The sequence below is a fragment of the Capra hircus genome, chromosome 9 (assembly GCF_001704415.2).
Source record: "Capra hircus breed San Clemente chromosome 9, ASM170441v1, whole genome shotgun sequence".
Taxonomy (NCBI): Eukaryota; Metazoa; Chordata; class Mammalia; order Artiodactyla; family Bovidae; genus Capra; species Capra hircus.
In genome coordinates, this window is record NC_030816.1 from 30,007,615 (window position 1) to 30,026,115 (window position 18,501).

General features: G+C 38.2%; 1 protein-coding gene across 2 annotated transcripts in view; it reads left to right on the plus strand.

The window, feature by feature from the left end:
• The window catches only part of PDSS2 (prenyl (decaprenyl) diphosphate synthase, subunit 2), a 279,997-nt gene that overhangs the window by 105,130 nt on the left and 156,366 nt on the right, over window positions 1–18,501 (plus strand). For both annotated transcript variants that reach the window (XM_018053102.1, XM_005684603.3), the window contains one exon: window positions 14,108–14,242. In XM_018053102.1, coding sequence (XP_017908591.1) covers window positions 14,108–14,242 — 135 coding nt within the window. The remainder of the gene's footprint in view (window positions 1–14,107; window positions 14,243–18,501) is intronic.

Sequence of the window (18,501 nt, forward strand, 5' to 3'; positions counted from 1 at the left end):
CCTGGACTGTATTTTCACTGCAGTGCCAACTTTTCTCAGCCTCCTGTGAATGGGGGCTATTCAAGGCTTCCCATGGCTCTGTTTAATGGACCGCACATCCTCTGCTCTGTTCTACTTGGGAGTCTTGTTGAACTTGCATGTAAGGAGAAGGCAGCACCCAAATTCTTGTCTAGCTATAAGTGCACCAGCCAGTAATCAAGAGAGGTTTCAGGGAAGTGCTTACGAGAAATTAACTTTAAAATTTTTTTCACGTCTTTTACCTGTAAGGTCCTTTCTGAGCTCTAATTCAAGCTATTGCCCATTTTTACTCCGTGTGTTATTGCTGTGATCATTATTTCTGTAGGCTGGCTTTGGAAGCAGACATCGGAATTGAACCCCAGGTCCTTCATTTATTGGCTATATAATTTTGGGCAGATTACCTTATTAATTCATCCACAAGTATTTATTGAATGTCTGTGTGTGCCAGGCAGGATTCTAAGCACTGGAGATACAACTGTGGACAAGTAAATGTGCTGTAATATGCTTGTGTTCTAGTCAAGGAAGGCAATAAATAAATGAATACAAATATGTAGTTTATCAGTGTTAATCATTGATGTGTAAAAAATAAACTTGCTCTGTGAGCCTTAATATCTTCATCAATAAAATGAGGAAAGCTACCACCTCCCAGGATAGTTGTCAGGTTAGATGAGCTGGCACCATGAAGGCTTGAGGATATACCAGGGTGGATGAGATAGTCTGTCTCTCGGTCACTTGCTGGCCATCTGGTAAATGAGAGATGTCTTCCCAAAACCTTTTGACCTGCTAGAGTGGAGCAAGTGTTATGTTTTCTGAGGATTAAATTGGCTAGAGTAACGTGTGTGTAATTGATTCCAAGTGTCTCTCTCTCTTGGTTCAGTAGGTGCCGTCTATTAATTAATACCATGTAAATGAAACTTGAAGAAATCGAACCATGTTTCCCTATTGAAACCTATAATTTGAGAGATGCCACTGTTATGGTAATGATTGTCCTTTACTACCTCTGATGGTGGCTATTTTAAATATTTATAAGGCCTTATTGTTATTTGGGTAGCAATATTTGGAATTTTGAGAGCTAATAGATTTTAACTTGGGAAACCAAACATGGAATCTTTGATGGTGAGAGTGTTTCTGTGGAAGATGAACACAAGCAGTGTATGTCCTGCACCTGTCACGTCTAATTCTCCCATGTTTTGGTCTCCTGTACCTTGATTTCAGTGTTGATTTTGGAAAAATAAATGAGTTTTTCCTAAAAATTTTGCACTTGTGTTGAGGTTTGACAGAAAACAATAAAATTCTATAAAGCAATTATCCATCAATAAAAAATTAATTAAAAAAACAAAAAGCAAAACCAAAAAAAAACTTGTACTTGATTGCTCAACCATCATATTGCTATAGTACAGTTTTAGGTTTTGATTTTTTTTTCTGTTCAGTTTTTAAAAGAGTGATTTCTTCAGCTAAAACCCGTGATGGTTTCTGTCCCTGTCCCATTCCCACTTCCGTTTGCCTTTGATGTATTACCTATAAAGTATTATAATTTTTTTCAATTTGCTTATTTTTACTGGATTCGTCCATCTCCTGTCGTAGCGTCTACATTTGGCTTTAGCCTCTTAATAGTATGTTGTGTAAAGCCAATTGAATGAACTTCTCATTTTGTCTTTTCCAACTTGTCCTAAGGCAAATATTCTAAATTTTGCACAACTGAACCACCTTCATTAGCTAGTAGGACTGACCCACCAAGTACTAAACAAATACTTATTACTTACATTGAGATATTCTTTTTGATAAAAATGTACTTCTACCCAAGTAACTGCCGCCCCCAAATTATAGCGGCTTAGTCTGACAGCAGTTCCCTTGAATTTGAGTGTCAGAGTGTGCTGAAATCAGGACTTAAAGTTGAGAAAAGCACTGAGCACTAAGAGAGCCCTCATTCACATTTGGTTGCCTTATTCCCTGCACAGGCGGACTCCGACAGGGAGGTGTGATTCACAGCAGGTCAGCTTTTAGCCAGTGTCACTGCTTGAGTGGTGGTGTGAGTCTCATGTGTCGGAATAGTGTAATGATGCCTATATTCCAGCACTTGGTTTTTCTACCCCTTTGCTTCAACACTAAATTGATTTTTTTCTAACATGAACAAAAGGGGTCTGTGTGTAAAACTTGTGTGAGATCATTTTAATGGAGTTTTCAGTTTGACTGAAATACTTTTTAACGACCTGTTTTACTACGTTAGTATTTTAAAATAAATCTTCAGTTATCATTTGAGTTCAGAAATCTTTGTTGATTTTTTTCTCCCCCTGCTAAGTCACTTCAGTCGTGTCCGACTCTGTGTGATCCCATAGACGGCAGCCCACCAGGCTCCCCCGTCCCTGGGATTCTCCAGGCAGGAACACTGGAGTGGGTTACCATTTCCTTCTCCAGTGCATGAAAGTGGAAAGTGAAAGTGAAGTCGCTCAGTCATGTCCAACTCTTAGCGACCCCATGGACTGCAGCCTACCAGGCTCCTCCATCCATGGGATTTTCCAGGCAAGAGTACTGGAGTGGGGTGCCATTGCCTTCTCCGTTTCTCCCCCTAGTGATAGTTTAATTCTAAGGCAGCCAGCTTATATCTTGCTGCAAACTTGATTATTAGCATTATTTTACTTGTTTTTTATTTCAATCATATTTTGTTAAACTTCTGGTGTTCATTTGTTAACTGTTTCTAAAAAGCTCTGTTTGATTTCCCCCTGTTCGACAATATGCCCAATACCTGTTCTACTTTCTCTTCTCTCTTTCTTTCTTTCCGTTGCCTGTCTTCTGCCACATGCCCATCAAACCTAATTGCTGCTTTGTGAGAGCTTTGTTGAGGCAGTTCCTTGGCCCTGCTGTCCCTTGGGGATTTAATGCGGGTGGGATGTGCCTGTGGCCCTCGAGCCATGTCAGTGACTGCTATAGCTCCCAGATTCTAAAGACTGGTCACCTCAGGCCCTAATGTTGTTTCAAGTCTAGAGCATTTTAGTCTCAGGATAGATATGGCAGGAATAATACAATTTGGGTCATTTTGTCAATGGGTATTAATCTCCAGCTTGTCTGCTAATTATATAAAAATCTGTGACATGCAGACTATTTTTAGTCTCCTTCAAATTAGAGTGCTTTAAGATAATTTTCATGAGTGCTAATGTTTTTCTTTTACAACTTAGTAATATTACTGTCACTGAATTACTAATCGTATATATATTATATATATATATTTAACATCACTTTGATACCATTTAAACTTTTGCCTTATATCTAAACCTTAGAGAAATTAAAAGCGAGATATAAGAATCCAAAAGACATCTAGATAGAACTTTGGGGTTCATCAAAGGTGAGTTAAATTTTTTCTTCAAGTGAGAAATATAGCTATAATATAGTAAGCCATTTGCCTTTTTAATATTTTGATATTTTAAAAATAGTTATCTTTCTCTCCAGACTTACAAAGAGATCTGTACTCTAATGCAGTTTGGAAAACATGTAAATCACCCTTAATCTGAAAATCCATTGATTAACATTTGTTACCATTTAGAGGCATTTTCTTCCTATTATTTCTCTTCATTTTTTAAACAAAATATTTTAAATACACTAAAAAATACATGGACATTCTGTGTATTGAATACCAATAGAATGACACTCAGATTTTAAACGTTACTGTTTTAGAAAACAAACATGGTTACCAAACGGAAAAGGGGTTGGAGAAGGATAAATTAGGAGTTTGGAATTAGCAGATACAAACTACTGTATATAAAATAGATAAACAACAAAGTCCTACTGTATAGCACAGGGAACTATGTTTAATATCCTATAGCAAACAATAATGGAAAAGAATATGAAAAATAATATATATATATATGCTATCTGCCAGAAACTAACACAGCATTGTAACATTGTAATCAACTATACTTGAATTAAAATAAAATGTTGATGTTTTATCATGTTTATTCTTAGTTCATGGTCTTGTTTATTTTATATATATATATATATGCATATATTGAAACATAATTGGGATCATATTATAATTATAGTTTTAGAGCTTTATCTTTTCTTTAACATTTTAAGTATTTTCCCATATCATTAAAATTTGTTTAGTGCTTTGTTGCAACACTAAATTTGTGCTAGTGTTTGCACAGATTTTATTTTTCAATAATGGTAATTCTATTCCTATTTAATTTTACATTTACTTCTAGTTCTTTTAACTTAATATACCACATATTATACATGACTTAAAATACTTTTTCAAAAAACTGCAGGTTAAAACTCATCAGGTCACAAAGGCAATTTAGCAGGCTATAGTCAACATAAAAAAAATAATAATAGAGAAGATCAGGGTATTCCTGTGCTTCTTTGGCCAAAAAAAAGTACATCTTCTAGTCCTTTTGCTTCAGTTATCTATATAAAATTAAAATTTTTTTTGACTAGGGGTCACAGTCACAAGTATTATTAGAAACCTTTTTAACCAGTCTCCCTCATGTGTATTAGATTTGACACCCATCTTTTATGCTTACATTTTCTGGATTGATTTATTAGAACCAGATATATTAAAGTGAGGTAGTCAAATAGTGAAACAAACTCATACCCCTAGATTTTAGCACTGGAAGGAGTTTTTCCACTGTGGGGATCTGGGAAGTTCTGATTTTTCCCATTCAGTTTTACTTTAAGAAGCTTTGAGCTAACACAGGGCTTTCCCAGTAGCTCAGCAGTAAATAATCTGCCTGCCAAGCAGGAGACGTAGGTTTGATCCCTGGGTCAGGGAGATCCCCTGGAAAAGGAAATGGCAACTTACTCCAGTATTCTTGCCCAGGAAATCCCATGGACAGAAGACCCTGGTAGGCTACCATGGGGTTGAAAAAGAGTCGAACATGACCTAGCGACTGACCATGCATGCACAAACTAACTCAAGGGTGATGATCCCTTATAGTTGATAAGTTGTTTCCTTAATATTTGATTATCAGTTTCCCAAAAGACTGTGATTTGAGTCACTGGCATAAGTTAGAATTCTGAACTCTTGAACATAAATCTTAGGTTTTCTCTCCTCCGGTTTTGCCATCCTACCTTAGCTCACCATCTGGAACTACCCCTACCTTCTGTTCAAAGTGAGTGTAGCCTCTCACAGGCACTGCTGCAGTAGTGAATGCAGTAAGTTCTCCTAAATGACGAGACAAAGCACTTAAACACTCCAGTATATTGAGTTCTGTCTGCTTAAAGCTTAAGAGATAGGTCCTTTGATATGGCATGGTTCTTATATACAATAACTTTTCAACATCGCATTAAACTCTCAGCATGTCATTTTGTAGTGCACTGGTCCTTTTCTCCAGTGTGGCTATCACTTTTAAAGAATCCACTATGATTTAGGAAGAGGGACTCAAGACACTGAACTCAAGGTTCAGTGTGTGTGCATGTGCTAAGTTTCTTCAGTTGTGTCCAAATCTTTGTGACCCTATGGCTCCTGTGTCCGTGGGATTCTCCAGGCAAGAATACTGGACTGGGTTGCCATGCCCTCCTCCAGGGAATCTTCTCAACCCAGGGGTCGAACCCATGTCTCTTATGTCTCCTGCATTGGCAAGCGGGTTCTTTACTACTAGCACCACCTGGGAAGCCCCCTGGTTCAGTGTAGCAAATGGATAATAGGAGAGATGAGTAAGGTTGGGACTAGTAATAGGTCTATTTGGGTAAGATGGTAAGATGGTATCTGCTGCTCTGCTTCTTGGAAGTTATTTGCTCTCTCATCTTGCATTTTTTGATAGACTTATTTTCTATCAGTTACTCTGCTGGGTGCAGAGCATCCAAAGATGACTAAGCCTGAGGGCCCTTAAGATTCTCACAGCCTTGTGAGGAGTACCTTAGAACGAATTAAATAGCAAGCTGAAAATCATATCTAAATCTTGGCACTTAAATTACTAATTGACTAGTAATTGTTTAGCTTTTCTAAGTCTGCTTGCTAATTTGCCTCATCTATAAAATGTTATTACTAGTTCTTTTGCATGTTTTTGTGAGAATAAGAATGTACATATATAAATTAGCACATGCCTGGCATTATAGTATGTTTATAGTATGTTGTAGCTGTGTCATTCAATGCCATTTTTATTATTCAGTGTATTAAGTGCCAGGCTAGATGTTTATAATAAAAAGCCCATGGAAGAGGCAGCTGCTTCACCCCAGGTTCTGCACACCACACAGCCACCGTTCTCTGCTTCCACTGTGCGTTTATGTTCACTTTTCTTTCTGGGTGTCTGTGGAGACCCTTTTATTTGTGGACATGCTGTGTTCTTCCTATGGGTCACACTCATCCTTCCTCAGTTCCCTACAATATATGGAGTGAATTCTCTAAAATTCCCTACAATATATGAATTCTCTAAAATTCCTTTTCTCTTCTCATGCCTTCCTTTCCCCTTTTCCCTTCCCTTTTCTTCTTCTTTCTACGCAACCCCCAACTCCCAAAATGCATCCATCAATTCCTACTGCTTTAGCTATCACCTCTATGAAGATGCTTCCCAAATCTATATCCACAGCATTTCCAGGTGCCTGCTGGGCATCTCCATCTGGAAGTCCTTCTTGCATTCAAAGTTAACATGTCCAAAACTGAACTCATTAATTCCCCATTAACACTCCTTTTCTTTCCAGTCCTTTCTAATGCTAGCATCATCACCTCCAGCAGACAAGTTTGAATCTTAAATTCAGCCGTTATATTTGCTTCCTGGTCCCTTCCTGATGTCTCGCTCATGCAGTCGGTTGGCCAGACTAACCTAACCCACTTCCATGCTGCTGCCATCATTCAGGTTTTCTTTCCCATTCCTGCTGCTAGTACCCTAATTTAGGCCCTCATTATCTCCCACCTGGAATATTGGAAGAAGCTACTCCTAACTAATCTTCCCTCTCCTTTCCCCTGCACCCAACAACACACTATTGGCAGAGTGACAATACTAGGCCCCAGGTAGCAGTTTTAGTCTTTAGCCCTAAACACATTAGTCCCTTGCTGACAAACCATCCATGCCTTCAAATTGCCTGCAGAATAAAGTCCTGATTCTAAACCTATCAAGGCTCCTCGCTCTTTAGGCTGTCTCCTGGGCTTGTTCACCTTCCCACTTTGCCCATATGATTAGCCCCACAGGTCCTGAACCTGCTTCCCATCATTCAAACCTATTCCTTTCTCCCAAAGTACCATTCTTCCCATTCCAATAACTCCATCCCTCTCCTCCCTCCATTCCCTGCTCAGGAAATTTGACTATCTTTAAGGCTCAGTCTGAAGTCTGTCTCCACTGGGAGGGGCACCTCTAACAAGAAGCCGTTTTCTTTCTTCCTTTGTTTATGGATAGCTTATTGATACTCTACTGTCTTTGTTATCTGTTCTTATATTATTCAATTTAACCACCTATTTTTTCAGTTTAACCATTTTTGAAACACATCATTAATAGCTCTTTTATTAGACCTCATTTCTTTGTATTCCTCATAGTATATATATGTGTTGAAACAGTGGAATTTGAGAGAGTATGGAAAGGTTCCATAGCTGTCATTTGAGGACTTAAAATAGTTAATAGTTCTGGAAAGATAGGATGATGCAGTAGGAACTGCAATTAACCACAGAAACAACGATGTGAGAAGGCCTTACAGTTGTGTTGCACAAAGTTCACCTGTAAAATCCTTATTTCCATGAAATTGTAAAGCTATTAGGATATTAGTGTTAATTGTTGATCTGTTGTAGTTCTAGAGCAGAATTTTGAAGGCCAAATTCCTCCCCCCAAAATTCAACTTACAGACTTTTCAGAGTGATGTTATTTAAAATTAGTGATATGTCTATAGTAGCTAATTTCCCAGGACTACATAATATCTGACATATGTTTAAATTGATTGAAATACTGTTTTAGATTTGGTACATCTCCAGTTTGTCCACCAAGCTACTACCTCCATATTTCTCATTGACTACCGCAAAAGTGTCCCAACTGATCTCTTCATATCCACTTTGTTCCCCCACTGCCAGCATACCCATAAGTCACTTTTCCACACTGATGAGGGAAGACACTTTTTGTATATATTTTTTAAATATCTGATTACATGACCAGATGCTTAAGTTACTGCAGTGGTTTCACATTGCTCTTTGGATAAAGAGCTAGTGTTTAATCACAGCCTGTTTGACCTGTGTGGTCGAGTCCCTGTTTACTTCTAGCCTCATGTGTACAGTGTTCTCAGCTTTGCGTGTGCTCATTCTTATGCTCTGAAGACACTCCTCTTACCTCTTCTCTTCCCACACCCCTCTTTTACATCTTTCTTCCTTTGGATGTCAACTAAATCATCATTTCCTTAGGAAGCCTCTGACTTTACTGGCTAGCTAGTCCCCAGTTGTAAGCTCTGAGAGTATCATCTGTTTTTACTCTGTGGCATTATTAGCATTGTAATTTTACATTTATTTGTGATTCTTTCATTATTACCGGTCTCTAGCATTAGCTTGTAAGCTTCACAAGCTCTTTGCCTGGTTTTGCTCACCGTGGCATCTGTGCCAAGCACAGTGCTTAATGTATGGAAGATATTTGGTCTATATTAGTTTAATGAGTGATGAAGGGTTTAAATATATGTATGTATATATTAGCAAAAGGAAAACAATTCTGTAGAATTTTAGTGATATAGATTACAAGGGACTAAATATTGCTTTCATTTATGACACTTTGATGATGTTAACGATTTCTCCCAAATTTTATACTTATTATACATATTGTAGTTAAAAAAAAAGTGAACTACTTAGTTACCCAGTCATGTCTGTCTCTTTGCAACCCCATGGACTGTAGACCTCCAGATTCCTCTGTCCATAGGAATTCTCCAGGCAAGAATACTGGAGTGGGTTACCATGCCCTCCTCCAGGGAATCTTCCCAACCCAGGGATCCAACCCAGGTCTCCAACCCAGGTCTCCCGCATTACAGGCAGATTCTTTACTATTTGAGCCCCAGGGAAGAGTATTAGATAATTACATGTAGTAAAGTAAAATCATAGAGAATCACAGAGTAAGGGGAAAAAACCCAGATGTCAAATAATCCAGGCTTCCCTTTGATGTGTTGTATCAGAGGCTGTGCAGCTTCTTGGACATCTTTATTCACAAGGGGCTCAGCATCAATAGAGGCTCCTCTGTTCTTTAATTTCTTCATGTGAAGCCAAAACTCACCAGCTATATTTTCTATCTATTAGTGTCAGTCTCTAAAGTAATACTTACCAAGTCTGTCTTCTATCCATATGGTACCCTTTCAGATGAGCAGACAGTCATCATGTACTCCTCTAGCTTTAATTCTCCCAACCCTCCCCTTCACACACACTGTGTTCCTGTCCTGTTGGTTCTGGAGACAGTTGTGTCCTTCTTTCTCTCCTTTAAACCTTCACACATGTTGTCTCTAAAACACTCTTTCCACTTCCCCTCCTTGCTTCAGATCCTGTGACTCCTTCCCTCTCCCCCTTTAGGCCTCAGGGAGGTCTCTTTCACCACTCCTTCACCCCGCTTCTATTGGTTGCCCTTGTTCATATCCCGAAGTAGCTCATGCCACATTTTATTATTATTTTAAATCCAAATTATATAATCCACACGAAGGGAGACCACAACACACCAGTGTATGTCATTATGTCCTCCACTGTCTGTCTAGCACTGTGCCTGACTTAATAGTAAGCATTTACTACGTTTTTGGCTGCGTAAATTTGAGAACACAATCTTTACTATTCTCCAAGCTAGCATTCTTTTTTTTTTTTGTCAGCCAAGCGTATGGCAGTAAGTGATTTCATGATCTTCTGGATATGCTCCAGTTTGTTGGTATTTCTCCTAGAGAGGCACTCAGAATAAATTCTAGTGTTCCAGGTGAAAATATGACCTGGATTATATGAAACATTATCTCTGCTAATTTAGAATCCTAGGGACTTTTTTTGGAGAAGGAAATGGCAACCCACTCCAGTGTTCTTGCCTGGAGAATCCCAGGGCCTGGGGAGCCTGGTGGGCTGCCGTCTCTGGGGTTGCACAGAGTTGGACACGACTGAAGTGATTTAGCAGCAGGGACTTTTTTATGCTCAGGAGCTAAATTTCTTATTTTTGTTGTGAGCTAAGGTTTGAGTAGTGGACATTATCAAATTATCTTATTACTTTTTTTTTTAAGGCTGTTAATGAAGTGAACTTAAAGAAATGGTGTTTTGAAAACATTTAATTTACTCAAACTGTTAATCTGTTCTTTGGATTGTCAACTATTGTCTCGTATGAAAACTGATGCTTAGAAGGCATGCTTTTCTGACTGCTCTCTTGATTTCTGTCAACTGGTCCACTAGAGTTTCTTTTCCTGACCTTTTCAGTAGTGCTTTCTGAAAGTGGAATGTGTTTCAGCCATATATGATGTTTCAGGCTCATAGAAGGAAGGATTCCTTAACTTTGTTATTTTGGGGGAGTAGAAGAAGAAACAGTATAGGATATTATCGGCGGCTCAAACAGTGAAGAATCTGCCTGCAGTGCAGGAGACTCCGGTTCAATCCCTGTGTCAGAAAGATCCCCTGGAGGAGGGAATGGCTACCTACTCTAGTATTCTTCCCTGGAGAATTCCATAGACAGAGGGGCCTGGCAGGCTGTAGTCCATAAAGATATGTTGTAAAGATATAAGAATTAAAAATACATGGCAAAAAAGTAATGAGGAGAGAGAATGTAGTTTTCTGATAGCCTTACCACCTCACATGAGTGGTGTATGCTTTACTCCTGTTGTCTCTTCCACACAGTGACCACAGGAAACAGATGTCGTTTAACCTCGTTTTACAGAAAAAGTGATAGTCTGAGTCATACAACTAATAAATGGCAGAAGGATTTTTCAGACCTGGTTCTAAAGCAGTCCCTATTCTACTGACTCAATAAATAGTTGGTATATGAATGAAGTGAAGCAGATGGAGAGTTGCTATAGCATAATGGATAAACATGTATATAGACTCAAGAGCCAGGTGGCCTGGATTCAGATCCTGGCCCTATCAGGGTTCTAAGGCTTACTATCTGTGGTATCTTGGGCAAGTTGCTTGATCTCTCTCTGTGCCTCATTCTCTTCATCTCTAAAATCAATTGTGGTGCCTTCCTCATAGAGTTGTTGTGAATTAATTTGATTAATATATAGTAAAATACTTAGGACAGTTCCTGGCATATATTGTGAGGTTCTATGTTAGGATTTGTTGTTGTTGCTGCTGCTATTGTATTTTGATGATGATGATGTATGTGTCCTCTGTGAAACTTTTCTGAGAAGTTTATGGAAAATGTTATCAAAACTGTTGCCAGGACTATTTCTTCAGCCTGACTTGGCCCGATGTCTCAAAACTCACAACTTAAATTTTTAAGTTTCAAGTTGTTAAGTGTTACCCTCATATCTTTCATTCCTCAGTTCAGTTGCTCAGTCGTGTCCTACTCTTTGTGACCCCATGGACTGCAGCACACCAGGCCTCCCTGTCCATCACCAACTCTAGGAGCTTGCTCAAACTCATGTCCATTGAGTCGTTGATGCCATCCAACCATCTCATCCTCTGTTGTCCCTTTCTCCTCCTGCCTTCAGTCTTTCCCGGCATCAGGGTCTTTTCAAATGAATCAGTTCTTCACATCAAGTTGGCCAAAGTATTGGAACTTCAGCTTCAGCATCAGTCCTTCCAATGAATATTCAGGACTGATTTCCTTTAGGATTGACTGGTTTGATCTCATTGAAGTCCAAGGGACTCTCAAGAATGTTCTCCAGCACCACAGTTCAAAAGCATCAATTCTTCAGCACTCAGCTTTCTTTATGGTCCAACTCTCACATCCATACACGACCACTGGAAAAACCATAGCTTTGACTAGACCATAGCTTTTCATTCCTAAACAGGCTCAACCTCCCACACACACAGACACACACACACAGCCTCACCTTCCTCTTTTCCCTTTCTATAACTAGGCGCCAATTCACAGCTTCTCTTTAATATTATTATTATACACCTCAGGTAAAACATGTATAAGGATCTAGTAGCATAAGTTGGGCTTCCCAGGTGGCTCAGTGGTAAAGAATCCAACTGCCAATGCAGGAGACATAGGTTCAATCCCTGGTCGGAAAGATGCTCTGGAGGAGGAATTGGCAACCGACTCCAGTATTATTGCCTGGAAAATACCATTGACAGAAACCTGGCGGACCACAGTCCATAGGGTTGCAAAGAGTCAGACATAAGTGAGCACCCACACACATTAGCATAAGTTAAAATCTGTAAATCAAAGCAAAAAACTTGGAAAGCACTCCATTTTACAATTTCTTCCAAAATGCTATGCTTCCCAGCCTCCCTACAGGTCAGGTCTGTAGGATTTAAGTAGATTGTTACATTATAATAAAGAGATATGGATATTTCTGTTGATTATTTGTTTCTACTATAGTATAGCTTAATTACCTTAAATTAACTTCCTTTTTCTAGGAAATTAAAACTTCTTTGTAAAAATCATTAACCCCTCTAACCTACTGAAGACCACTTACTAGATTAAGGAGAAAATATAAGTAAAGAAAGAACTGTAACTGTTATTTTGCAGTAAGCCTGAAATGTCTTATTTCGAAACTAATGAAAGAGTAAGGGACCCTTTTAAAAATTTACTTGGAAGCATGAGGGGTGAAAATTTTCTTAAGTAATGGGCTAACTCATTAATTTTGACTATATAAACTTAATTTAAATTAATTCTTTGTTCAGAAGTCACCCAAGGAAGTCTTAATAAGTCAGTGAAGTATTAGAATACAAATTTTCCTGTTTTTAGAAATAAGGTCACAGATGTAGAAGACAAACTTATGGTTACCAAAGGGGGAAGGGGAGGAGGGATAAACTGGGAGATTGGGATTGACATATATACACTACATATATAAAATAGAAAACTAATAACAACCTGCTGGATAGCACAGGGAATTCTTCTCAATATTATGTAATTACCTATATGGGATTAGAATCTAAAAAAGAATGTGTGTGTGTGTGTGTGTGTATAACAGATTCACTTTGATGTACAGCTTAACTAACACAACAGTGTTAGTTAAATTGTGAATCAACTAAACTCCAATAAAAATTAATAAAAATTTTTTGCTATATTTACCACATTCAAGAATTTTGTTTGTATGTTATTTATGTATACTTTTTAGTATAACCTATTTGATTAGTGCTCATGAAGATTGTTCTAAGTGTTAATTTATTATAATATGTTGTGCTTAGTCTTTCAGTCATGTTTATAACTCCATGGACTATAGCCTGCCAGGCTTCTCTGTCCATGGGGATTTTCCAGGCAAGAATACTAGAGTGGGTTGCCATGCCCTCCTCCAGGGGATCTTCCCAACCCAGGAATAGAATCCAGGTCTTGCACATTGCAGGCAGATTCTTTACTGTCTGAGCCCATTATAATATGTTACCCATAATTTTCTGTCTTTTTTTCTTTTTCTAATGTTGCCCTTTAGTTCTTATATGACAACCTTTTGTGATACTTAAACAAACAAAAATGTAATCTAGGAAAGTATTTCTGACCTTAGTTATAGTAGAAGATATAAATATTGAATATTCATAGCAAAAAAATACATGCTATGTTAAAGCTTAATGTTGCCTAGAATGATTATTCTTTTGCATAAAAAATAAGAAACGGTAAAATATTTGCCCATGGCATTCATTTCCATTTTACTTCTCAAATTTTCGACCTGTGAAGACAGAAATCATTTTGTACCCTTCCCCTTACCAGCATCATCATCACATAACACAACTTCATCGAAACCATACAATTTATATTTCACCTGCAGTCAACTACCACAAAACAGTTTAACACTGTGGGTTCCTCTTGTTATCAGACCACATGGTTAAGATTGCATGGGAAAACCCAGAAAGAGGTGGAAGCCAAATCAGTAGGCCTCACAGTTTTGAGATTATCACTTTCAAAACTAGCTGAGGGTTTCTCTAGATGTTTCCTGCAGTTACTGCTTCCTCCTGTTAACTCTTTCTTCCACAATCCTATTTCTTTTCAGCGGGTCCCATTGTCTGATTTTGGAAGCGTGGGCGTATTTGCAGCAGTTCTCTTACTTGATCCAACTTATTTTGTGATTTTCTTTCTTTCCTTGTTGGCAGGGGTCTTGTACACGACAGCCAGAATAACCTCCAGTTGAGGGGCTTGGTGGTGTTACTTATTTCTAAGGCAGCTGGGCCCAACAGTGTGAATGCTTCGTGTCAAAACTATGACATGGTCAGTGGGATCTATTCATGGTAAGAAGAAATTTTGAAATTGCTCTCTAAATTGTGTTTTCATTCAGTGGTCAGTAGAAATCACTGTTTAGTTCTTCGTCATTCTCTGATTCAGAGATAGGTTAAAATATTTTGTAAGGTTAAAAATGAGTTTTTATTGTTCTTAACAAATCTAATAGTCTTAGCTACTTTGTATGGAACTCTGGTAAATTTTCCCTTGTGTTTTTGTCTAATACTTTCCTTTCTACCTTAAGCATTTAAATTTTTTTATTGAATACTACCCTTCTGCCCCATCGTGATATCATTTTATTTCTGTAGAGAACTCTGTATCATTTAGTCCAGGATTCATGGTTTTTAAACCTACTCAGTAGGATAACTTAGCTGTATATATAATGATGCAACTACCATTTTAGGAGATGTCTACTTCAGTGCTGTATCATTAACTTTATTTTGTTTATTTTTATGGTGAAGAGGTTTTTATTAAAGTAACTGGAATAAGAAACTTTACATCTCATGTTTAGATTAAAAAATAAATTTATGAGTACATATTAGTTATTCTGATGCATATAAAACAAACTTTAAAATTTCAGTTGTGATTTTTTGAATGTGATTTAAAAAATGTGTATTAGTAATAATATATCAGCAATAACTTTACTTAATCTTAGAAGTGTACTCGGCACTGTGTTGAAAACCTCTATAGAAGTAACAGTCTGCAGGTGGACTTTGGTACATGAAATTAAAGCACCCAAAAACATGGTGACAAGGAAATTTTCCTCACAAAAAGAACTATTTCTCGAAGCTTAGACTTATGGTTAATACATCTTATTGATTTACTTTAAAAATCAGTCCTCATCACTGTCACACAATTGTGCTCATTTCACATGCTAGCAAGGTAGTACTTAAAATCCTTCAAGCGAAGCTTCAACAGTACATGAACTGAGAACTTCCAGATGTACAAACTGGATTTAGAAAAGGCAGAGGAACCAGAGATCAAATTGCCAACATCCATTGGACCATAGAGAAAGCAAGGGAATTCCAGAAAAACATCTACTTCTGCTTCATTGTCTATGCTAAAGCCTTTGACTGTGTAAATCACAACAAGCTGGAAAATTTTTCTGCCCCCTGTGAAACCTGTATGCAGGTCAAGAAGCAACAGTTAGAACTGGACATGGAACAATGGACTGGTTCAAAATTGGGAAAGGAGTACATCAAGGCTGTATATCATCACCCTGCTTATTTAACTTCTATGCAGAGTACATGATGAGAAATGCTGGCCTGGGTGAATCCCAGACTGGAATCACAATTTCAGGGAGAAATATCATTAACCTGGAATGTGCAGATGACATTACCCTTATGGCAGAAAGCAAAGAGGAACTAAAAAGCCTCTTGATGAAAGTGAAAGAGCAGAGTGAAAAAGCTGGCTTAAAACTCTGCATTCAAAAAAAGAAGATCATGACATCGAGTCCCGTCACTTCATGGCAAATAGAAGAGGAAAAAGTGGAAGCAGTGACAGACTTTATTTTCTTGGTCTCCAGAATCGCTGCGGATGGTGACTGCAGCCTTTATTGCTTCTTGGCAGGAAAGCTATGACAAACCTAGACAGTGTGATGAAAAGCATAGGCAATACTTTGCCGACGAAGGTCTGTGTAGTCAAGGCTGTGATCTTCTCAGTAGTCACATACAGTTGTGAGCTGAATATGTAAAGAAGGCAAAGCGCCAAAGAATTGATGCTTTTGAACTGTGGTGTTGGAGAAGACTTTTGAGAGTCCCTTGGACAGCAATCCACCTGTAATGCAGGAAACCCCGGTTCGATTCCTGGGATGGGAAGATCTGCTGGAGAAGAGGTAGGCTACCCAATCTAGTATCCTTGAGCTTCCCTTGTGCCTCAGCCGATAAAGAATCTGCCTGCAATGCGGGAGACCTGGGTTCGATCTCTGGGTTGGGAAGATCCCCTAGAGAAGGGAAAGGCTACCCACTTCAAGAAGGGAAAGGCTACCCATTTCCAGTATTCTGGCCTGGAGAATTCCATGGACTGTATAGTCCGTGGGGTCGCAAAGAGTCGGACATGACTGAGCAACTTTCACTTTTGGACAGCAAGTAGATCAAACCAGTCAATCCTAAAGGAAATCAACCCTGAATATTCATTGGAAGGACTGATGCTTCATTGGAAGCTGAATCTCCAATACTTTGGTCACCTGATGTGTACAGCCTACTCACTGGGAAAGACCCTGATGCTGGGAAAGATTGAAGACAGAAGAAGAGGGCGACAGAGGATGACATGGCTGGATGGCATCGTCGATGCAATGGACATGAACTTGGGCAAACTCTGGGAGATGGTGAGGGACAGGGAGGCCTAGCGTGTGCAGTCCATGGGGTCATGAAGAGTTGGACTTGACTGGGTGACTAAACAACAACAACATATCTCTAATGAATATCAGCTGGTTTACTATCACTAATCTTAACACTTGGAAGTCTTTGAGACCTAATAAGTGTTAATTAAATATTTACTGCATAAATGAGTCATTCCCATTTTATAGAAAAAGAAACAAACACTGATACTAAAACTGGTCTAAAATTCTCTAGGTATAAAATGATAGATTTGGAATTTAAATCTAAAGGGTATTTCTTTCTACTATGCAGATGCTGTTACCTGTAGGTACAGTGCACTGTGTTGTGGCGTGTTTCCAATCTCTTATCTAGCCTCTAAGAAACAGCTGCATTGCCTTCTGATTCTTCATAGGAACATAATGTATTTCGTTGATGGTTGCTGTAATATGAATATTATAAAAGAACTTTGCAAAAGAGTAGGTAGGTAGTACATTACAAATGTAAAAATTCCCCAAATGGTATAAATGGGTTTCACACCCACGTGTATAGAATCCACAGTTACATTTAGGAAATGGTATATGGTTCCAGGCTGTTTTTCTGTAATCAGACTTTATCTAGTAAGTCACTGGTGATGCTTGGGTGTTCTACACAAGAACATACTTGTTAATGTGAAAATGTAATTTGGCATAGTACTACGAGAAACCATTCATTTGTTTCTCTATCCCTAAAGTCATTTGTTTGGCTCCTACTTCCTTAATTGTTCAAGTGTAACTTTTGCTGGAGGCTTGTATCTATAATGTCACAGTGAATTATTTAACATTTGAGGAAAGTGCTGATTTGGGAGCTTTTTAATTCACTTCCAAACTACTGGGATTTACATTGTTGGTGATTTTCTCTGATAAACTTGACTTTGATGTCAGTTAATGGGACCTGAGTAAATTACCTAAGGGAACAAAAGGAGTTAGGTGACCTCTTTTTTTTTTTTGGCCTAAGGCTATAACTGCTGGATATATCTTGTGGATATGTCTCATGAACTTATCACATAATGGCCAGAAGAGGCAAAATTTTGGCTAAAATGTAATAACATTTTGAAAAATAGGTAAGTGAGTCACATTTATAAAAATGCACTATAAACACCTACCATGACCTTTCACTAGCAAGACCATGGTCTTTAGGTTTATTCCACCAACCCTGACTTTAAAAATTGGTTACAAAGGGGATCAGGCAAAGAGAGTATTTTTAAATTTGCAAGCATCCCTAACTACAACTGAGAAAATAAATTTACAGCTTACTCTATTAGTGATAGGATATTTTTGTATATAGAAGATAGATAACTATAATATATAATACATAGTATTACAAAGTATAGACTTCCCTAATGTAACATGATTATTACATTTAAAGAAATGCATGTTAATTTTTTGAATAATGACTCAGTTTTCTCAGTTGCTTTAGGAAGAACCAACTCAAATATTTCTCATCCAACTAGTGATTATAAACAGACCACAAATTTTCAGTCTATCTTTATTCCCTGAAATTTCCTACCACCTCTTGTTATCTATGTTAGAAGAGACTGAAACAAGTTTGCCAAACATTTTCTTTTCTTCCTGAGTATTCAGCTAGACTACATTTCTCAGCCTTCCTGTGCAGTTGGCTGGGCTATATAAATCAGAGCTAGCCAAAAGAATATAAGTGAAATTTACTGTTTACTTTTCATCGGAAAAGACTCTGATGCTGGGAGGGATTGGGGGCAGGGGGAGAAGGGGATGTAGAGGATGGATGGCATCACTGCCTCGATGGATGATGGACAGGGAAGCCTGGCGTGCTGTGATTCATGGGGTCACAAAGAGTTGGACACGACTGAGCGACTGAACTAAACTGAACTGACCATAAAAATCACACATTTGCAGTACACCTTAAGCAGATGATCTTGGTAGATACCTATTTAAGAT